General features: G+C 31.4%; 1 protein-coding gene across 1 annotated transcript in view; it reads left to right on the forward strand.

Moving 5' to 3' along the window:
• poe (E3 ubiquitin-protein ligase-like protein poe) overlaps positions 1-24788 on the forward strand; it is a 107798-nt gene that overhangs the window by 31293 nt on the left and 51717 nt on the right. Inside the window, 17 exon segments of the mRNA XM_076497355.1 lie at positions 759-838; positions 1256-1375; positions 3661-3846; positions 4616-4738; positions 5066-5200; positions 6508-6599; positions 7555-7768; positions 9262-9343; positions 10045-10123; positions 11783-11873; positions 12073-12194; positions 14602-14714; positions 14996-15091; positions 19272-19405; positions 20363-20442; positions 20831-21022; positions 21340-21403. Coding sequence (XP_076353470.1) covers positions 759-838; positions 1256-1375; positions 3661-3846; positions 4616-4738; positions 5066-5200; positions 6508-6599; positions 7555-7768; positions 9262-9343; positions 10045-10123; positions 11783-11873; positions 12073-12194; positions 14602-14714; positions 14996-15091; positions 19272-19405; positions 20363-20442; positions 20831-21022; positions 21340-21403 — 2003 coding nt within the window.

The following is a 24788-nucleotide window of genomic DNA, read 5'->3' on the forward strand; positions in this document are numbered from 1 at the left end:
TGTCTTCATATGGAATTGTGGAACAGCAAAGCTACACATTCTCAGTTTAATGAGAGGAATCATTAGAGGCCTGCTTTGGTAAACCTATACCCTCTTAGTGATCTTCCTTGATTATCTTTTCTGTTGCCTGAAGAACATGGATAGCTTATACTAGTGACCTTTGTGCTCTCAGTTGTTTAATGATGCTGCAGTTTGCAGACCATAACTTAAGTATGACTTGTTTTTGTCTCATTGAAGATAACCCTGGCACCCTAAATTAATGTATGTTCATTTCTTTTTCACTGCCTTTTAAATAGAAAGGGTATCCTCATTATTGAAATTGTAAAACCTCAGCCTGAACATATCTTTATTATCTGAGAAAGTATGAATATTGTAAGTCTGAAAAAGCTGTTACAGACCATACCCAAAAATGATAAATTTTGGTGGCATCGTGCTACATAAAATGCCAAACAAGATCAAAATGCAATTCTGGTCCATACTATGAAACTGTGGTTTTCATCTGACTTGCTAGAATACTTAGTAACAGTAATTTAAATGTAAAATACTTTACACTATATAATGGTTGAGCACAAGTGTAAATAAATCAAAAGGAATAGTTCAAGATATGTAGGTGAAGGACATATTTCTGTTGGTGTACATGTGTGTGTAGGTGAAGGACATATTTCTGTTGGTGTACATGTGTGTGTAGGTGAAGGACATATTTCTGTTGGTGTACATGTGTGTGTAGGTGAAGGACATATTTCTGTTTTGTTTTGCAGTGTGTGTCATGAAACCAAGGTTTTACAACCTTACCACTGTGGATATTAACACTCAAGATGTTCCAAAGTTGGATGGTTTTGTAAGTATAATTTCAACTTTTTTATTTTGTTAAATTGATTAAATTGGATGAGTTCAAAATATCATGTTTGGTTAAAAATATTTGAGATACTAGTATCAAATATGTCAAATTGTAAAAATATAAAATTATTTTGTATTAGAGAATGTTTTAAATTTTGCAAGTATTTGTTTGCTGACAGAACTTAAAAGTTAAAATGTCTTTATTTTACATCAATAAGTTTTGTTAGTTGGTGTGAAAAGTTGATTATTAATTTTAAAATTATCTTAAACTTTTTATTGGTTGCAACTTCACTTTTCTTTTTTTCCTAAAATCATTCAGTACATTCTTTCAAAAGTATGAAAGTTGGTACTTTAAATATATCAAAAATAACAATTGTTAGTGTTTTCACTATTTCACAAAACTGTCTTTGTCTTCAAGGCTTGCAGTTTCACATTGGGTACTCCTGATGTCCTGAAGTACTCAGCTTTGTATTCAGCCTTGTCATCTCTGTTGACTATAACGAAGCAATGCGACATGTCTGAAAAGCTATCATTCCTGGTAAGTTGATATTAACATGCATATATTTTCCTTGTCAGGAGTAGATTGATGTTTAAGTAAGTATGAGAATATGAAACTTGGAGCACACAACCTGCCTTTTTTATATCTTGGTTGGAAAGAGTGTGGTAGCATTTTAATAGATTACAATGGCTGAGAAAACCATGAGGAGGAAAAAATACAAACTGTTGATTAGTCATTTACTGAAGTAAGTGTGTATAAGGGACCATTTCTAAAAATGGAAAGATGTGACTGGTGTCACTGTTTTTGATTCAGTACATAATCTATATCTTGGCAAACTTAAAACATGAAGTTTTTATTTTATAATCTACCTTGTCAATATCAGTAATTTGGAGTTATTAATTCATACAAAACTATAGACTTAGTATTCTGGCATCACAAGCATCTTACTTGAACCAGAATTGTATTCAACATACCATATGACTTGCAAAAATCAGTACTTAGGTGTGATTTTTTAATATTTACTTTTAAAATAAGAAATTAATTCATTAAAATTTGAATTATCTACAATTTGATACCAAACTGATTGAGATAAATTCATAAAATAGTAGTTCAATAAAATTTTGAATGCAAGTCAACAATTGCTATGACACATGGCTTTTGATCCTTGATCTGTTGCAAAAGGGTTAGAACAAAATTGTAGATGCAAGTTAAATTTACAGTAGTAAATTACAGTAATGATCAAAATCTTGCATAAAACATAACATAACAAATAACAAAAGAAAAATAATAAATGATTCTTAATTTCCAGCTTAAAAAAATCAAATTTTCCTTCGATTTTAACTTGTTTTTATTGTAATATTTTTGTAAGATGTGTTCTGTTTATTAATTGACTTTCATGTTTCATTACATTGAACCAGGAGGACTATTTAGAAACCTGCTGGTTCCTAGGAACTGAATATTATTTACAAGTTTTGAAATTTAACAGTGTGGTACTCTAATGTAAATGGAATGTTTTCCACTTGTGTTGTGGTATGTCTCTTAGGATTATTTAATAATATTTATATAAACCAAAAATATGATGAAATCCAACAATGAATACCTCTTTCCCTTTTTCATCTTCTCTCTTTCTCTGCTTATAACATTGTTTGTTATATTATTGAAAAGAAGGAACTGAGTTTTTATTTTTATATTGCCACAAGTACAAGATCATACTTGATTTACGATCTATTGAGCTTTAGCTGTAATGGAAAATACTGAAACAAAATATCTTGGGTATCTAGAAGGAAGAATGTCTTAACAATAGACTTAAATTTTTCAACTTAGCTGTTGTTTAAAAGGAAAAGAAAACATGCTTTGGATGATTTTTTTTTTTCAACTGCATATCAGTGGATTGTCTACAGATATAAGAATCGTGTATGCTATTATTTAATGGAAAACAGAGAAAAGTATTTTTTTCTTTTGCAGTTAATCCTTTCTGTATATACTTGCAAGATTTCAAGAGATACTATATATTAAAATTTATGAATCTCTGAAATTGAAAGGGATGTGAGGAAAAAAATGGACCTTTTACATACTTTAAAGGCATTGAAAATTGAAATATTTTTATAAAAATAAAAGTAGTTAAACTACTCTTTACGACAATGATGTAAGAGACATACAGTAAGTTTGGTCTCTGGTCTTCCCTTTACAGTATGAATTAGGCTTGGCGTGATTCAGTCTCCAAGTTATTGGTATGAATATCCGTTCCACCAAACATACTTGTGCCTTTTAGCTGTTTGGGTATTGTAATGTGGAAGTCAGTCTTGCTATACAGTGGTTAAAAAAAAAAAAAAAATCCAAGAGCTGTTGTTGGGTGGTCATGACCAGTTGCCTTCCCTCTAGTCCCTCACTTTTAAGTTAGGGATTACCACTGATGATAGTCCTCATGTAGCTTTGTATAAATTTCAAACCAAACAAATAAATGATGTAAATTGATTAATTAACATAAGAAATTCCTTTTAACAGAAAGATAGAATAATCTATAACCCAAGAGCTCTCAAAAGGTGAATCCTTCACTTTATCCATTTACCTTTCGTAAGTGCTCAGGTTTTATGGTATTGTATCTTTTCTTGAACAGGCATGCTTTCCTAAGTTGATTAAATTCTTTTACAGCACAAGATTGTTTGAACAGTTACTAATTTAAAAAAATATATTTATCCAGTCCCATTCTGGAACATTTTATGTATTAAAAAAAAAAAAGTAAAAGCAGTGCTTGTGTTATGCAGCTGCACAGTTGATTCTCTCACCGAATTTCAGTGGATAACAGATTTTTTTTCAATGAATAGGGGGTGTGTGCAGTGCAGTACACCTTCTCATGTGTATGGAGGTTACTGCTGTGTCTTCCACCTTCAGTGTCTTCATTAGAGTCTTTTGCCACAAGCAGTCAGAGTTTGTCTCCTTCACAGTTGCTTTTGTCCGCCGTATGGAGTCCTCGATGTAATCAGCAAGTGTTTTTCTATGGTTGGATCAAGGTTGGTTATTTCTTTGTATAGAAAAACTTTCATCTTTTATTGATTTATACAAAAAATTTTTAATGCAATTCTAGTATCAGAAGTTTACTTGATTAAAAAGCATAATTATATACAGATATTTTTATGGTTTGTGTTATCTGTAATAATACCCCCCATCCCTATTAATATGGGAAGCAGTGCAATCAAAGCTGGTTGTGGGGGGGGATCTATGACTTCTTACAATCACTTGTCAATACTTAGCTAATGTCAGTATAATATCTACATGTAAACAAATGTTGTTGTTGTTGTTTATGCCACTTTACACTGTAATTGACAGATTTACCAAGAACCTTTTTGTGTTCTTTATGTGGTTTCCATTAAATTTGCATTAAGTAAAGCACCAGCTAAATTTTCTTAATGATATGAAACCCCCCACCCCCAATGTTTCTACCAGTTAGTATACTGGTCTGTGAATCTAGGTTATACCTGTTCTCACAAGATCACTTTATGTACATATTAGCCACAGGTTTGTTATAAGAGTGATGGTTAAATCCCACAATTCAATTAGAATAACCCAAAAGTTAGAGGTTAAAATTGTTGACTAGCTGCCTTTCCTTATACTCTATAACTCGGAACTTGAGGCAAATAGCCTTGGTGTAGCTTTATGTGAATATCTGAAACATCTGGTGTATATTTACTTAACAATAATCAATATTATCTTTAGCAGGAGGTGTTTATGATTTTGTTTTTACTCAGTGAAGTAATTCCTAAAAAGCCCTGTTGTTTTTAGGATGCTCTTGTGAAACAGGGACTTACAACACAGAAAGCTGAAGCTTTGCTTCGTTCAGTGAGTAAAAACTCTGGAAACGTTCGGTACGACATCAAGATAGTCAAGGAATTCATTAACAGACAGGTTTGTTTTATACTTGCGCATCTTGTGTTTCATTATCTCCAAATGCTTTTATTTTTTTAATTATAAAAACATTTATTGAATCATTAAATAATGAATTTTTTTTATGTATATGAAAATACTTATTTTTAATTAAACCTTAATTAAAATCTTTATTAAAGGTGTGGGCTAATTAATAACTTAAACATATTGACAAAATTATTTAGGTAGCACATTTCATTTTATGGGTAGATATTATGTAGATATATTTAAATATGAACCATGGGAATGTTTTTTCTAACCAAAACATTACTATTGTTGTTATTGTTTAATTTGTTTTTGTAACTTCAGTTGACTAAAGGTCCTGTCTCGTTAAATGGACCAATATTCAAAGATGATTTTCCTGAGCTGTTAGATATGATTACCTTAGAAGCAATAGTAGCCAAACTTCAGATGGGACTTGATGCTTGTTTTGCCAAACCCAAGGTAGTTTCATGTTATATTTTGTATCATTAAGGTTTCAAGTGCTTATTTTGATAACTATTGACCCTCAAATTACACGATTGTTTAGATTCTGTTCACTAACAGTCATGAACATACAACTTATTTTGAAATGTGTGTGTGTGGATAACTGACACAAAACTGAGTGTAATCAGTTCTTTCTGTATAAAATACACGAAATCCAATCAATATTTAGTGTAGTCACTTGGAGTATTGTTTTATTTCTTTGTCTTTTGATGAAAGTGACTTGTATGTTACTACGGCCCTTTCCCCAACAAAATCGTAAACTCTCAAACATTTTGACAAAAATATTTATAAAATATCTTTTATATTTAAATGGCTGTAAGGCCCTTTCTTTCTTGTTGTATACTTTTTGAATTAATAGTTTATTGCATGGTGGATAGTGTCTAATACTTTGTTCTCCAATCATATCTTCTCTTTATACATCTTTTGAGATTGTAGTTTCAAGTCTGGAAATACAATTTTTTTGTAGATGTTAATGTTTAGTCCTAACTTGGTGATTGCTGATTGGTAGTTTTTTAAAAAACCTTGAATTTAGTTAAACTTTGAGAATTTTCATTATTTTACTTCCACTTCCAAGTTGTTTTCGACTATGTGTAAGTGTTCGTAAATTGTTTTGTAAGGCTTAGCTACGTTCTGATTTATTTTTGTGCACTATTAATAATAGAATGATAACGATTACATTTCTCAAAACTTTTCAGTGAATTAAATAAAACTTGTTAAATGATTATTGTGAAAATTTATTTACTTAGTATTTTGCTCATAACATTATTAGAGTAACCTAAGTAAAATGTATGGTGATATTTTAGGTTGTCATTTGTTTTTTTGTTGAATATCAATATTTGTCTTTCATCTCAAATCTGTTACCAAATGATTCTTGTGTAAAATTAGATGTTTTTCTTTTAATTTGTCTAAAACTACATTGGTAAACTGAATTTGTAAAGTTATCAAAAATTAATGTGCTCAAAAATATTAAGTAGTTTATATTTCTTCATCACGAAGATTTTACACACGGACACATGTACTGTAATTGTCTCAATTTCAATGTGTTATCTTCAGTTCTGATATTTATATCAATAAAGTTATAATCACTCAAAGAACTTTAACAAATGTTTTTTTTATGTCTACTAATTTTTTTGCTGTCATTGTTTTTCTGGTGTAATTCTTGTATGCATTTCCTTTTTTTGTTGTTGTGTTGTTGCTGTTTTAAACATAAATATATTCAAAATTTGAACTAAAACATCTTGATTTCCATTACAATCATTGAATAGAGTGACAACTTGGGTAGTGAAGCCAAAGAATTTTCACAGGAATTGTTGCCAGTTGTTCTTCAGTTGGTAGAAATGTACTCTACATGTATCAGGTATTGTTATTTGTTTTCATATAGAAATACAAACATAGTCATGTTTTAAGTGTGTGTGTGTGTGATTTTCTTGTTTTATATTTAATATTTTCAAAGCAGTTGTGATTTACAACACTAAAAGTATATGAGAAAATAAAGGTTGGTAGATCGATTGAATAGTTTGTATGAACCAATTGTATGTTGTGTAAATGTTTTTATGCTGACTGAACTTTGTTTTTTACTTGTTACACCATAAAGAGTTCTGGCTTTCATTGATATTTTTATAGATGTAGGAGTAACAATGAGTAAAGCTTGGAAAGTGATCGTTATTGTACAATATTTATTGTAAAATAAATTTAAAACTGTGTGTATTTCAATGCACATTATACTTAAGAAGTAAAAAGAATGAAAAATTTTATAAATTCACTGTCATGATTGCAGAATGTTAAATTTTTTTTTGTTTTCAGTTTATTTTGCAACAGTATTTACAAAAAGTAATTATGGATAGGGATAAGGCAAGAGGAAGACAATTTGAACTGCAATGTTAACCCATTATTTTTTAAATGTCCACATTCTGCTTTTCTGTAAAACAGATTTTATGCTGAGGTCTGGGGTCAAAACATTCTTGCATATGTTGCAACAGTCAAGATACGTTAATTAATAATTTACACTTGTATTAAATGTAAACCTGTGATGAAGACCTTGTATTCAAGACTTAAGAAAACATTAAAGGAACCAAATAGGTATAGTTAATAATAACTTTAATGCTTTATAGTTTTCCAAATGGATAAAACTTCTTACAGAATATAATTAAAAAAATCAAAACCATTTGTGCAGATGGTTTGTCAGATACACATGGCAGACATGATGTGACGTATAATTACTACAGCCAGCTTCATAAAGAGAAGCTTCAACTTTAGATAAATTATCTAAGTGGCAATTTAGAAATCAATAAGAATTTTTCATGACTCGCCAGATGGAGCCTTTTACACCAGATGAGTCAGAACGCAAGTAATGACACAAGTCCTTCAACCCGAACCCTTCAAGCCTATGACTTGGTTTTGCGAATGTCTTCTAGCCAGTGTGCTAAGATTTCCAGTTTTGCTCTAGCTATTGCTGGATACCTACCTGCATCTCTGCGGGGTATTTTGGACAAGTGGAACTCTTGCAGTGTGGCTTTGTGCAACTGGGTAACTGTTTCATGCTTAAAATGAGAGACTTGATTGGTTCTTTGTGTAATTACTATTCATACTAAATAAGTATGTTATTCATCAACTTCAAGACTAGTTGTTAAATCAATGATTTAAGAAAAAGCACCTTGATCAACAAATAAGCTTTTAAATTTTGTAATAGAATTATGTAAAAGCTGTAAATTCCATTCATTGTGTATTTCTAAACAGCTGTTTAACTATAGATAAGATTATTTTTGTATCACTCCTACTAAACTTTAGTATCTTAGTTGTTTTCAATCTGTTGGCATTATTTGGGCTACTTTTCCATTTTCATTCTTAAAAACTAAACTTGAAAATGAGGCTATACCTGAAAAATCGACACTTCAAACGAACCATCAGACATATTCAACTTTTTTGTAATTTATAATGATGTAAAAACTGCTGATGAAATAACTGATTACAGTGTCCTTAAGCAATGTAATTATTAATCCTTTCTTTCACAGTATTATTTTAATACAAAAAAATGGTGTATAATTCATAAAGTTGTCTACAAGTATTTCAGAAAGACCCTTCCTATCGACCTTGTGTGGGGAGTGAAGTCCACCATAGCGTGCCACATTAGTTTCAAATTACAAGGAATTTTTTATACAGTGAAAATAAACTTCTAAAATATTCACTTCAACAAAATAAATAATTGGGAACCAATAATATTAACTTACCATGATATGGCATACAAAAAAAACAAAAGGTCATGACCTAATAGGATTATCTGTTAGCATGTGATCAGCAAAAGCATGTGATGTGATAACTAAAGTTAGGAAACTTAAAATCTAAATGAAGTAAAGAAACTTTATAGCAAATAGAGTGGAAGCAAGAAAAAATAATCAGTGTTTTTCTCATGATATTGTTCATCAGGTTCAGATATTCACTTAAGTGTTGGTATCTGTAACTCTTTATTTGTGTAGAAGTAATGATGTATCTCCACAAAATGTATATACTTTTAATGTTTTTAGTATTAGGAAGACATCATGTATCCCTATTACATTTTTAATTGCTGTTTTTAAATTAAATCTAGGGCTATTCTTTATTTTATGCATAAGTGCAGAGTTAAATTAGTGATAATTGTTATAATTGTATCTTAAGAAAAGATGTTAAATAAATGTAAAAGGTGGATTTGATTTTAACCCATTTTACATGACAGCAGGCTCTTCCCTGCGTGATTTTGGTGACTTTCTAAATTACATTTAAGATAAATTTTTCAATTTCTTTTTCTCTGTAAGACCAGTCAGTTTTTCTTGTATAAAAATAAAATATCTTAAGATAAACTCGTATTTCTATAAGATATCACTCTTATCTATCAAGAAGTTTATAAGTTGTTTCAATTTTATCAGATGTAAGTGTTTAAAAATCAAAATTAGAACAATATCCCTAACTGTAAGAGAGTTTGGTTTTTACATATTTTTCCATCAAACGTTTGTTTTACTGATTGTAATTTGTTTCATTGTTTTTAGCGCAATGATTTTACTAAAGATGTCATTCCGTCTGAAGGCTATGTTTGTACTGTAACAAATTCCCATATTTCAACACTTTCTGGTAAAATATTTGTCTGTATTATTATTATTATTATAATAATTATTATTTAACACAAGCGTTGAATAGTTTTAAAAATTATCTATTATGTTTCTTATTTATGTTCTTATAAGTTATTACTAATCTTAATTGATGTCGGAGATTACTAATGTTTCATCACTTACTCTTTCTTGTTATTGCTAAATATTTTTCTATGTCCAGTAAAGTAACATCATTTTACATGATAAAATGTGGTTGTGTAGATGGAAACTGCCTTTTGTAGAAACGTTTCAAAAGTCCCTATCGCTTTTGGAATTTGAAACTTTTGAAATGTTGTTCTCTTTAATTTTCTTTACAATGAGCAGTTGCTGTCCATTCAACCAAGTTTTATCATGAATACTGTACCTAAACAGTCTACCAAAGAATGTCTGTAGTTTTGATGGTTGTAGAATTTTTTTAATGTAATGGTTGTATCTGGTTACCATAATTATTTATTCTTGTCCTTGTTTGTCAGCAACTATCGTCAATTGTGTATTTATTGTAATATAGTAGCTTCAGTACATTGGTACTATTGTTTTAGACTAACTACAAAATCACAAGGAATCTTATGTTTTTAGTAACAAAAGTATCATATTAATAAATAAATGAAGCTGCAGAGATTATTATTAGTGTGCTTATGTGTACCTCCCAATTTAGTATAATACAAGTTTTTTTTTTTTACATAGAGTACGCTGTATTTACAACTAATCCTAACACAAAACGCCTCCTACGTCAACTTGTCAGATTTGCTGGAGATCTGATGATGTAAGTTTCATTTTGTTGTAGTTATAGTCTAAGATGTTAAGAATTGTTTGTTTAATGTTAGAAGTCTAACAAAATGTTGCAGTAGGGAAGAGAGATTGAATTTTATTTGTGATAAATCGTAGTGTACTGATAAATAAATGAAAAACTGTAGTTTTTTATTTTATAATGCAACTGAAGAAACATTACATATTTCTTTTCTTTTATGAGAAACATGGCTGAGTTTTCTATAGGTATATAATTTTGGTTCCAAATTTTATAAAAGAAACTTAAACTGTAGTTATTATCGTATGTGAAAACACAGTTTGTTTGTCTGTGATAATTTGTTTGGTAAAACTATAGAAAATTATGCAAGTTCTTTTTTAACTGTGAAATTATCAATGTGTACGTTTGCCAACCTTTTAAACACACATTTATTAAACTATTTATACACTGTTACCTGTGGGGTCATGGGTTTCTTTATTAGGGAGTCTCTAATAAGTTTCACCCACACCACAAAAATCTGTAAACAAAACTACCACCTCCATTGCAAATAATCCTATGTAATACTGCTACTAGTGTTCCCTTGTGTGGCTCACGTAGAAAATTAACATTATTGACACAATTTTATTATCATTTCACTGAGTGTTGTAACATAAAAAAATATAAAACTATTTAATATGATGAAACAAGTGGACCCAACCATAAATGAATGATATAAAAATAAGCCAAGAATTATTTGACAGTTAATAATGCAAGTGTTACACATTATATTAAAAAGCTTAAGAATTGCCTGCATCCTGTTTTTGTAAGATGTGACGAATCATCATTACCTTATTGATGACGAGAAACCCACTTGAAATAAAAATGTAACTCAGAATGACTGATATTGGTATTAACACTTTTACTAATAAAGCAGAGAGCAATGTTTCAACCTTTCTAGGTTGTCCTCAGGTTAACAAAAAGACTATTTGCAACTAATTGTTGCTGGATGTACGTCTTAGGGATGAAAGTATAAACTATGGGATTTGTAGGGGGTGTTGCTTGTAGACATTAGGTTATTAATTAGTACAGGTATAAACGTGTTTCTTTATATTAGTTTAATTTTGGTTTTAGTTGTTGTATAAGTAAGGCTTCTTTGATTTTGTATTTATTTATATGTGTTTCCCTACTTAGTATATGGGTCTTTTCTGTGGTTGTGTGTATTTGATTTGTAATATTCAAAAACGTTTGAAAGTGTTTTTTTGTGTTTTTTGAATCTAGTTTCCATTTTTCTGCTTGTTTCTCCAATATAGAAGTAATGGCAATTATTGCATAGTATTTTCTAAGTAATTTTGGTGTTGTGTTTGTCAGTGTAGTTTTTACATAGTATGGACTTTTTAGTTTTGTACCTGTTTTTGAATAAATTTGGTGTTTACTGGAATGTTGTGTTTTGTTGAGTTTTTTTTTCCAAATGTTGGTTACTTTTCCACTGCTGTTGGGAACATACAGCATGCAGCAGTGCAAGGTTTTGTAGTATCTTGGGGTTTATTACTGTATGTTGTTGGTCTAGGTGTGTGCGTATAATTTTTTCAATGATTTTTGGAGGAAATTTGTTGATGTTGATGAAGCATTTTATTTTGTTAAACTGGATATGTAACTGTTACTGATTTCTAAGATTTTTGTAAACTTTGTTTCATACAGCTGGTGCCCAGATAACTTTCGTACACAACAAATAATTCGATCTATGCTGCCACTCCTGCTGGATTCCACCACAGAGTCAGTGAGTGAACCAGTAAGTTATAGTTTACACTACTTTTTTGTTATTAATAAAAGTTGTTATGACTATAAAAGTAACAAAATCTTATGTTTTACCAAGAACCAATCATAGAAGTTTCTATTTTTTTATGATTATTGATGTATCAATTTCGATTTCTGATAATGCTTTATATTACTGTTCCTGTGCATCTTATGTACTGGGTAAATCTTTCCAGGCTACTCTAGCTTTGGATCGTTTTATCGGTTCTGCGGACAGTGAGGAATGTTTGCCATACATCTATCAAGAAGTGTTGGCTAGGAGTTACAACCTTCTAATCGATTATTCTTCAGGCGTGAGGTATGTTCCTGTAACATTGAGCTCCTCTTCATAAAATCATCTTGTACTGTCTGAGATGAAGACCATGCAAAAGTCTGCATTTTTGTATTATATTACAAATAAGTTTGAATTTTTGTATAGTACTGAGATTTACATTTTAATGAAATATAAGAAAATATGTCCTGACAATGTGGTTTGAGTAAATGGGAAAAATTCTCAAAATTGTTAAATAGTAATCAGTTAATGTTGTATAACGATTGTTGCTGTCAATGTAGTTTTTATTTTTGTCACATATTGACTCTATTTTTTGTGGATTGTAACTTAATCCTTCCTACTTTATTTTCTATATTCAAAAACCAGAAGATTAATCACTTCTAAGTTTTTAAGTTGTTACATAAGTGATTATGAATTTTCAATATTTTAAATTAAAAATGTCATGTCTGAGTAAATATGTTGGCACTATTCTTTTGATCTATGTTTGTTTTACTGAATGGCATAGATGAAAAACATGGACGTTACCACATTAAACATTTTAAAACTTTACTACAATCTATATTATACATTACTTTATATAAGCAACTTGTAGGTTATAGATTTCACCTTTCAAAAGTTATGAATCATGTTATCATCCCAGACATGTATGATTTCTGAAATAATCTGTAACATTGCCATAGTGCCCTCTGCTGGCTCATGGGTAAGGCTGAAAGTTTTTAATGTCAAATTTCTAGATTTGATCCTTGCAGTGTGCACAAAACAGCTCACTATGTAGCTCTGTGCCTAACAGCAAACCAACATTTTTTTTTAAATTTCAAAACCAGAGACATGCCAAATTATGTATTTAATTTTTTCATCAGATATGATTTTTGAATAATGATTTCTTTAGATAATTACAAAATGAAACTGTTTTTAAAGTGAAAAATAAAATTCACTTGCATAGCAGTGAACTCATAAAACAAAAATCTTAACTATCCAAGTTTCAAATACATCACTTTGATTAGTTGATTAAAAACAATCTTTGACCTTACTCAGTGATAACCGAAGTTATGAAACAGATTCCCAGATGGAATGGATCTATCAATTAACTGAAATATTAGATGTTGTGACAACGTCATGTTGCTTGTTTATTGGAATATGACTGAAAGTGGTTGATATTTTTCAAATACAGTTAGGGTCAATATTTTAAAGATAACGGTATTAATAATATTTTGAGTGATTTACTAAGTTGGTACGACTGAACAGGTCCACGACCATCAACAAGAATAAGTAAGAGAAGCTGTTTAACAGTGAAGTAATATTGTGGGTTTCATTTCACAGGTGTTGTAGCAAAAGTTATCAGTGCTTTTGGTTAATTACCAATAGAACTCGTGCTTGTGTTTAGGTTTGTTTTTAATAAATGTATAAACTAACATCATGTTGTGATGTTTAATAATCAGAAAATAAAGTACTTATGGTTGTTTCTTACCTAAATATGTTATATTTGGAGATTTAATTTGTATTTAGGTCTTACTATTGTATTTGTCAATGACGTGTTAATGTTTTCAAAGGTTTGAACTATTTTAAATATACATTGTACTTCACATCTATTCGTTAAGGTTTACGATTTTACTCACTGCATAAAAATGTCTCTGAAGGTTTCCATACGTTTCCCAAAGAAACTGTAATATGCCTGAGGACACTGAATTGTGTTGAGATGAATAAAGTTGTAAAAGAAAGGAAAATAAAACTTTTTAAAAATTAATATTTGACAAAAGGGAAAAAGGGATGAAATTACAAATTTAACAAAAGAAAATTCTTTGTTCTACAAACATCAAGTTTTGTTTTCTATTTCCTAATTTTAATTATTTTGTTGAAGTATACATCAATAATAGCAAATTTAGTGATATAGTAGAGAAAATTTTTTAAAAATTACCTTGAGCATTTAATGTCTTTTTAAGAGGTTGTAGAGATTACTTAAATATGAAAAGATTAAGGAAGGTATTGATATACTTGAAATGTAAATCACTTAATGTTTGATTTGTTAATAGTTTGAATGCAAGTAACAATAATATATAAATACCATATTTTTGACACCATTAATTATAAAATGATCTATTTGTTTTAAAGGTACTTATAATCTTTGAAATCTTGTCAGGTTTAGAGAAAATACCTTAGATATCTCACAATTACTGCATGAATTATTGTACAAGTGAAATTCATAACTCAAATACAAGGAGCAGTGTGGTGATTAGTATTAGGAGGTGTTTCCCATAAATGCATCTCACTTTATCCAAGCTCACAGATTGTTTTCTGTGTACCATTGATTATCAGTCCATTTAACATATTTGTCTGTGTTGCTTTCTATACAGCTGAGTGATGTATATATTTTAATGTTAATACTAATTAAAATTGTTGAATTGTTTTTTGTTCTAAATTTATTTGTTACTTCTAGTGAGGTTGATGAAAAGATATTCCATGAATGTCTGAAGTTTATGGAAGGATTATTAGATAAACAGATGGGCAAGAAAGCCTTAGAAAAATTCTTCACTGAGAATCCAGATAAGGGTAATTAAAGAATGTTTTAGTGTTTTCTGCATTTCATCTAAATATATTAATTTTTATTCTAGACCTGATTTTAACGTTGGTTTTGTATTTTATTGAAATGTTGTAACAAGGATATCTTGTGTGTGTCTACAGTAAATGTTAATGCAGAAATCGTCATATTCAAACGTTATATTGATTATGCGAATCTGTTCTTTGTGTTTATTTTCAGAAGCTAATTTGTTATGTCTTTGTAAATTCTAAAAGAAGTATTATACTGTTAATCAGAAATTTTTGTTCCACAGACATGATAAACATTTTGCTCTCAGCATCCAATGAGAACTTGAGTCCTACTTACGGTACTAGAGTACTGAAATTTTTTAGCAAGTTATTTCAGCAAGGTTAGTGTAATAATGTGCTTTTCTGTATTTAGTATTGTTATGGTGATTTAGATACTTAAGTATCAAATTGGCAAATATTCATATTAGTAGTTTTAAGAAATGTTTCTAAATCTTTCTTGAATTTTAATTATTTCTAGATTATACTGGTACAATATAAATGTTGCCAAGGGCTTAATGGTAAATTTGAGTTTCGTACTCTGAGTTCTTTTACAATTTTGTGTTACGGGTTTGAGTTATGATGAAGATACCACTCTGTAAGAACTGATATTTAGATTTTCTTGTGATGTAAGAGAGAAAATGAAGTTTTTTGTTGTTTTTTTCTCAGTAATTTGGTCAAAATCTTGTAATTTTTACTGACACCTGCCATGCATGTCAACCTGGGATCTTTTAGCTTAGAGTGTAAGATGATCAACAGGGGAAGGGAGTGGTGTAGTTATTTTGATAGATCTCAATGACTGATGTTAGTCACAACTTCTAAAGTGGGAAAAATATATCTTAATGAATATATGATGTAAAGACATCTGTATGGATTGAACTGTGGCAGTACCATACTGGGCATTATACCATCCTTGTGTGAACTATGGCAGTACCATACTGGGCATTATACCATCCTTGTATGAACTATGGCAGTACCATACTGGGCATTATACCATCCTTGTGTGAACTGTGGCAGTACCATACTGGGCATTATACCATCCTTGTATGAACTATGGCAGTACCATACTGGGCATTATACCATCCTTGTATGAACTATGGCAGTACCATACTGGGCATTATACCATCCTTGTGTGAACTGTGGCAGTACCATACTGGGCATTATACCATCCTTGTATGAACTGTGGCAGTACCATACTGGGCATTATACCATCCTTGTATGAACTGTGGCAGTACCATACTGGGCATTATACCATCCTTGTATGAACTGTGGCAGTACCATACTGGGCATTATACCATCCTTGTATGAACTATGGCAGTACCATACTGGGCATTATACCATCCTTGTATGAACTATGGCAGTACCATACTGGGCATTATACCATCCTTGTGTGAACTGTGGCAGTACCATACTGGGCATTATACCATCCTTGTGTGAACTGTGGCAGTACCATACTGGGCATTATACCATCCTTGTGTGAACTGTGGCAGTACCATACTGGGCATTATACCATCCTTGTGTGAACTGTGGCAGTACCATACTGGGCATTATACCATCCTTGTGTGAACTGTGGCAGTACCATACTGGGCATTATACCATCCTTGTGTGAACTGTGGCAGTACCATACTGGGCATTACACCATCCTTGTGTGAACTGTGGCAGTACCATACTGGGCATTATACCATCCTTGTGTGAACTGTGGCAGTACCATACTGGGCATTATACCATCCTTGTGTGAACTGTGGCAGTACCATACTGGGCATTATACCATCCTTGTGTGAACTGTGGCAGTACCATACTGGGCATTATACCATCCTTGTGTGAACTGTGGCAGTACCATACTGGGCATTACTACCATCCTTGTGTGAACTGTGGCAGTACCATACTGGGCATTATGCCATCCTTGTGTGAACTGTGGCAGTACCATACTGGGCATTATACCATCCTTGTGTGAACTGTGGCAGCCATACCATACTGGGCATTATACCATCCTTGTGTGAACTGTGGCACATTATACCATCCTTGTGTGAACTGTGGCATTATGCCATCCTTGTGTGAACTGTGGCAGTACCATACTGGGCATTATACCATCCTTGTGTGAACTGTGGCAGTACCATACTGGGCATTATACCATCCTTGTGTGAACTGTGGCAGCACCATACTGGGCATTATACCATCCTTGTGTGATCTATGGCAGTACCATACTGGGCATTATACCATCCTTGTGTGAACTGTGGCAGTACCATACTGGGCATTATACCATCCTTGTGTGAACTGTGGCAGTACCATAGGGCACCTGTGGCATACTGGGCATTATACCATCCTTGTGTGATCTATGGCAGCACCATACTGGGCATTATACCATCCTTGTGTGATCTATGGCAGCACCATACTGGGCATTATACCATCCTTGTGTGATCTATGGCAGCACCATACTGGGCATTATACCATCCTTGTGTGATCAGTACCATACTGGGCATTATGTACCATACTACTGGGCATTATACCATCTTTGTGTGAACTATGGCAGTACCATACTGGGCATTATACCATCCTTGTATTTACTCTTCATTACAAAAATTGTATTTTTTAATTTGAGAATCACTAAGAATATCTTCTTGTAATGCATCTACTTCAACAATGTATCTTTAGGCTTAACTGTGCTACTAGTGTCACACAATATTGAAACTAATGATGTATACAATTCCAGTTTATCTCAACACAGTATTAACGAATCTTTGATTCGGCTAGTATGTCAAATCGATTGGAATATCTTAGAATAAGTCCTTCCCTCATCTGAGCTGGACCAACATTTTAACTTAAATGCTACAATTAAATCTTCAGGGTAATTTTATTTTAATTGTTTCAGTATGTAGGAAGTTAAAGAATTTTTGTTTTTTCTACATTTCATCTAAAAATACTTTTTATTCTAGACATATTTTAATGTTGTTTTTGTATTTTATGGAAATGCTGTAACAAGGATATCTTGTGCATAAGACAAAGAGCTGAAACAAGTTCATAACTTGATACATTTTAACCAGTAAATGTTAATGCAGAAATGGTCATGTAAGAAAGTTATATAGATTACATGAAAGTTTTGGGCAGAGACTATTTCATGGTGTTTTTATTTTAAGAAGCTAATTTGTTATGTCTTTGTAAATGTTTTGCTTTACACTTGCAAATTAATTTCTCGTTATCTTTGGTGAAATTGTTAGTCCAGTCACAAGTTTGTTTCAGTGACTTAGACTTCAAATGTAGTTTCTAATCTTTCTTATCTAATCAAAACAACCCAAACTTTTCCTGAAGGCTCGGCATGGCCAGGTGGTTAAGGCACTCGACTCATAATCTGAGGGTCGCGGGTTCGAATTCTCGTTGCACCAAACATGCTCGTTCTTATCTAATCAAAACAACCCAAACCTTTCCTGAAGGCTCAGCATGGCTAGGTGGTTAAGGCACTCGACTCATAATCTGAGGGTCATGGGTTCGAATTCTCATCGCACCAAACTGCTCGTTCTTTGAGCCATGGAGACATAAAATGTGACTGTCAATCCCTCTATTCGTTGGTAAAAGAGTAGCCCAAGAGTTGGTGGTGGGTGGTGATGTCTAGCTGCCTTTCCTCTAGTCTTGCACTGCAGAATTAGGGATGGCTAGCGCAGATAGCCCACGTGTAGCTTTACGTGAAATTCTAAACCAAACAAACAAATCTTATACTGTGTAAGTATTAAGTGTAAAAGTAAATGTCAATTACTTCCTCTGTAAGATAGAATATTTGAGTACAATATTAACTGAAAATTTCATAGATTTGTTAATTATAGTTTACATGCCACAATTATTTTTATAAGATTCTGTATTTGTTTCACTATTTTCAGTTTAAGTGGCATCGTAGGTCAATAAACCTAAATGTACAAGTAAGATGGTTAATCTATAGTCATCTATAAATTAGGGCTGTTGACAAAAGAAGGGGGCAATTAGTCACTAGTGTAAACAGCTAAGTTTACTGCAATCCATGTAAGTTAGTTATAAATGTTGGCTTCTCCATAATTATTATTGTTTTACTAAATGTAGAAAAGACCCCTTAATGTTCGACCATCATTCATGCTACCTTAGGGTCTTGGCATGGCCAGGTGGTTAGATCTTTCAGCTGGTAATTTGAGGGTTGTGGACTAGAATCCCCTTCACACCAAAATTGCTCATGGTAAATCTTACTATTCAATGGTAAGAGAGTAGGCGGTTGGTAGTTGTGACTGGTTGCTTCCCTCTAGTCTTACAATAAAGAATGGGCTAGTGTAGATAGCAAACAAAACCATTCCCGAATATTCTTCTAACCCTCATCAAAATGTGTGGCAGGTGTTAACAGATTTATAAATTACTATATTGTATAATTCTGGTGTTTTCACTTATAAATCACCTTTATTTTTATTTCAATCAGCCAAGAAATTGTTATTTGTTGTAAACTTCAAAAGAAGAAGAAAAAAGTGTTTTTAGATACTGAGGGTATTTAATAATCTTAATGAATCCACTCAGTGGAGAAAAACCCATCAGACAAGACCTTGGAAAAGTTATGTTCAACTCTTAGCAAGATGAGCAAACTGAGTAAACTTGACACCTCTGCTCTTCACCACTGGTTGGAGAAGATTATATCTGGAGCTCCTTCTCAGGTGTGTTTCAAACATTTACCTCTTGAATGACAAGAATGTCAAACTGGGTTTTGAACCAAAGTGGTTTCAAATTTCTTATTCAGTATTCTTTCATGTAGGGCTTAATCAAATCTTATAACTTCCATCAGCAACTGAGGCTGGTATAATCAATGTTTATAATTAACCTTTCATAAATTTATTTATATTTTTAAAATAGAATGTTGGAGAACATGGATTATTAGAGTGAACACGTGTATCTTAACCTTCCCATTATACTAATATTTTTCTATTTTGGTGCAAAGTGTTCAGAATACTCTTTTCCCATATTTCAGAAGCATAAAAAATTTTATGAAGTGCTTGTGATACATTTATGTAAATTTGGGTGTCTAATAAAGTTCCCAGGTTTAAAAATCTAAAGGTGCTCAGAAGATTTCTGCCCACTTTAGTTGATAGTTTTGATCAAAAGTTGTTCACATAAAAATTATCTTTGTAGTTAGTCGTTCTTACATAATATAGGATGAGTTATCTTGGTAAATAGCAGTTACATTAAAAACGTTTTCTAAGGCTAAAATGTTACCATCAGTAATCACTAAGTGTTTGGTTTATTTAGACTATATTCAAACATAGCCTTCTGATGTTTGTGTTTTTTAGAATAAAACTGTTAAATACCTTGAAGGCTTTATAATTCATTTTTAAACAGCTAATTTCATCAACCAGAGCTTTCTCAGAAGTAGTTGAAGTATTTATTATATAAAGCAGTGTAAAAATGTCTGAGTACTTCAATCAACCAGCTATTTTTAGAATCCTACTTTCATCGAAGATACTTGTTATTGTTTAAATACTAATCTTTTCATTAAGAAGTTCTGTTGTAGGCCTGTGATTATGAAATCCTTCAGAAAATAACATACTTTTATTATTTCTTTGCTTGTCACGTGAATTAAAACTATTTGAAGCTCATATGTGTTTCTCTTGTAATAGCTCGAAGGTGATGAAGGAAGCATACAGGAAAACAGATTGTTACTACAAAGTCTTACATCGTACATCGTGAAAGAAAACAGGTGTGGAAAATCAATTGTTTAAACTAGGCCCAAAGCTGTTGCAAGTTTACCAATTGATTTTTATAAAATTATCTGAGAAAATAGTAAAAATAATTTTAAAAGCATGTTTATCTCTAAACATCTATGGAAATATGTTCCATATTTTATGGTGTTAAAACAAAGTTTACGGAGTTTGCAACAGTGCAACCCACACACACTCAATAAACATATGAAATTATTGTACAAGTTGCATCCTTTATCAAACACTGAATAAAAATCTTCACACAAAATCAGCTATCATTACTTTAAAAGTTGTTTATTTTTACTTGTAATTTACTAGTGATTTCATTACTTTGCTTGTATTAGAATCCTAAAAGAGAAGAGTTGATATGATTTTATTTTTTGGTAGTACTGTTGGAGAGGAAGTATCTAATGCTATCCTTTCAGCCCTCATACCAATGGGATCTAAAATACTTTCACCGGCATCAGAGGGTATTGGCTTTTCAGAGTTGATGGTTGTCATGGCAACATTAGCAGGAGCAGGATCGGGATCAGGGCACTTGCAACTTTTTAAAGCTGCAACTGGTTGGCTAGAGCTCTGGTGAGTCTTGAATATAGTTTGTAGGTTACTCTAAGAATTTATTTTCATTTTCAATAAGGTAGTATTTAATACTGTCAAGTATTTTTTACATTGTTGAAGTAAGGAACATAAATAAATATGGGTTTATCTTGGATCAGAAATATTACTTCATCTCTGTTGAGAAGACTATCAAAGCTTCTATAATGGCAAGTAATTATATTGTTAACAACACAGTTAATTGTTATTTTTTGTAATGGTTTCTATAATATTTGGTATACACTTTTATTTTGTATACAAAAAACAAATTCTGAAATTTTTTGTTGTTTTTTTTTAATTAGCAAGAAATACCTTGTCCAGAAAGATGTTTTAGAAAAACTTGAAGATAATGTGCCAGGAGGCAAGGTAAGTGCATTGATGAAAAAGTTGTGTGTAATTTATGAAGAAAATTCCAGTTTTTATAAATGTTACTTTATTTATACAATAAAGAAATGTTTTCCAGAATACTATTTTTTGCTAATGATTGATAAATTTAAATAATATTTTATTGTCACAAGTGTTTAATTACAGGTAATATTGTTCTTCTGTGGTGTTGTATTCTTCACGTCCTTAACGGTTTCCCACTTCAACAAGGATATAATGCTTACATTTATTTGTATCCCTGAAATGGCAAAAGTTTTTAAGAGAAAATAGCAAACCTCAGTCTTTAAATATGGGGTACAAGGACACAGAAATGAGTTACGTTTTAAAAAATCTACCAAATTTAATGCTGGTAAAAACTTGCCCAGCATTTATTTTATTAATATAATTTTGAAAATTGATTAAAAAAAACAAATTATAATAGGCAAATTCTGATTTTAATAATAGCAGTTGTTGTATTATTTTAAAATTAATTACAGTTCAGTGGTGTCTTATGCTCTCTTACAGGTTCTTATTAAAATAGCACTTCTCCAATGATTTAGTTATAATACATAACATAATGGAAGCTGTTCCATCCTCTGAGCCAAACTAAAACTACTAAATACATGAATTTTAAGAAAATTTAAATGAACACTAACCCTTATCATTCATATATTTATCAAACTTTCTTTTAAATTCACTAAAATTTTACTGCCTTTACAAAATACGAAGGCAACCCATTCCATTGGTCAACCATCCTATGAGAAACAAGTGTTTTAACTAAAGATGGCTTCTACCTTGCCTAAATCTATATTTGTTCCACCCAGTTTTGTATTCCTCACTGTTAGGTGTGAAAAGTGTTGATGCATCAACATTATCAATTCATATTAGTCTTAAACAGGTAATCAGATCTCATCTAACTTGTCTTTTTTCAAGAAAACACAATTTTAGAGGAACTTAATCTCTCCTCATATGACAACCTCTCAATCCCAAATACCATTTTAACATCTCTTCTTTGAACCCTTTTAACAGTTCAATGTTTTCTTAAGGTAAGAAGTCCAAGACTGAACACAGTACTCCAAATGTGGCCTAACCAGTGATCTATATAATGAAATTATAATCTTTGTAAACTTGTATTTAACATTTCTGTAGATCCAACCTAAAATCTTATTTGTCCTACCAATAGCAACAGCATGCTACTTCAATGGGTTTGGAGACTGATCATTTATTACACCAAAATCCCTTTCTTTCATGACACTGTTAAGATTATTCCCATCTAAATTATAATTAAAACCCATCTTCCATTTATCCTTCTGTAAATCAACAGCATCCTCTTTACAGCTAGCAACACCCAAAATCTTTATCATCTGCAAATTTAAATAAATTATTGACCATTTTTTCATCTGTCATTAATGTAAATCAGAAAGATTAAGATCCTTTAAGACTGATCCATGAGGTATCCAGTTGTGGCATTAATCCACTTTAACTGAACTCTATATAACAATCCTCTACTTTCTTCCCTACAGCTACTCTTTTATCCAGTTCCTTATTCTCCATACCTGTAGAGAAGTTTCTTTACAATCGTTTTATGCGGCATGTTATTGGATGCTTTCTGAAAATCCACATAAACCAAATCTGCACTTTTACAGTAATATACAGTAACCATTTTTGAAGCACAAGATTTATGAGGCAAGATTTTTCCCTCAGTGAAACTGTGTTGACTATCTGATAAAATTATAAATTTTGTTAAATAACTTTGCAAACTATCTTTTAACAGACTTTCTGAAACTTTTTCCCACAACTGGTAGAAGGCTAATACATTTATAATTACAGGGACAAGTTTTATTACCTCCCTTGAAGATAGGAGTGACATTAGCTAATTTCCAATCTGTTGGTACTTGTTTTCGTTATTCAAGGACTTACAAAATAAAAATTGCGGCATACACAGCCATCGACTTCCTTTAAAACCCTTGAGGAAATATTATCTGGTCCAGGAGCCTTATCACTCTTTAACTTCCCAATTTTACTTGAACAAGCTCAGAATTTATGGAATTGCCCAGTTCAGTTTTGTTTTCATCTATCAGTTGTTCAAGATGAGGAGTGCTACTTAAGTCTTAATTAGTAAAAACTGAAGAAAAAGTGGAATGTTTGATAACCTAATCGTTTCATAACCATCGGATACAAGCTTTCCTTTACTATCCCTGGCAGGTCCTATCCTCCATTTTGACACTTTGTTTACACCTGATGTACAAATGTTCTTGTTGATTTTTGTTTTCAGTCAAACTTATGGATGTCCTAATTTTCTGTTTGACCAACATTCTTAATCTTCTGTAATACCAGTAAATTTTAATTTTATTAAATTTGTGAAGTTTTATTTTAATTTTATTTCTACTATTTTCCTTCTGTATGGAAAATATTTATTTTGAATATTGAAACTTTTTTCAACTTTATTAATGTCTCGAAAGAAATCGGCTGCTCTATTTACAACATAATTCTTGTTGCATCCCTTCAAAGTTTCCTTTTTTTTTAACTTGTAATCAAAGTATTATTCCTGGAATTCATATGCAGTAAAACATCAAACTTTAAACAGTAATGATCACTTGTACTTTGGTGTGGTCACCAATTTCCACCTTTCAACCATTTCTATGTTATTTCTAGTAGGTCCTTTTTTCTCATGGAAGAAATCCATCTTGAGCAGTTTCAAAAAACCTTTTCCCTCATGTGTGAAATTAAAATTGTTACTTCTCCCTCTCTCTTTACTACACTCTTCCTATTAAATAGCCTTTTACCACATATTTCAAAGAAATTTCTGTTATCAGAATCATCGACATTTAACAATGTTTCACTTATTCCCATTATATCAAAACCTTCTATTCCTACTAGTGCCCTAAAGTGATGTATTTTATTTCTATACTTCTAGCATTACAATAATAACAATTAGGCCTATTTTTGTAACTATTTTATATTAATTTCCTGTGCTAAACTTTTCTATATCTCAGTTTTATTTTGTTTAGTTTCTCTGTGCCCTTATCACTATCTGTTCCTAGTTTAAAACTTCTCTTAAAGCTAAGCAAATGTGCCAGATTCTTTCACACTTAATTTTTGAATGAATGATTTGAACTTAAGTTCCCTCTTTCCCTTGAATTGGTCCCTCAAATCCAATCAGCTAACCTGGTCATCCTTGCATATTAATTTCCACCTAGCAGTTAGCCCCAGTGATCTAAAATATTAGTAAGCGGCTTTACAACACAATGAAAAATTTCCATTGAATATTCTAAAAACTATATGTAAATTCACCAGTTGTAATCTGAAACAAAAGACACTATATTAAGATATTTGTTGAGTAGCAAGTAATTGTTTATACAAAACTACAAAAGGAAAATTACTTTAT

The sequence above is a fragment of the Tachypleus tridentatus genome, chromosome 4 (genome assembly GCF_004210375.1).
Source record: "Tachypleus tridentatus isolate NWPU-2018 chromosome 4, ASM421037v1, whole genome shotgun sequence".
Taxonomy (NCBI): Eukaryota; Metazoa; Arthropoda; class Merostomata; order Xiphosura; family Limulidae; genus Tachypleus; species Tachypleus tridentatus.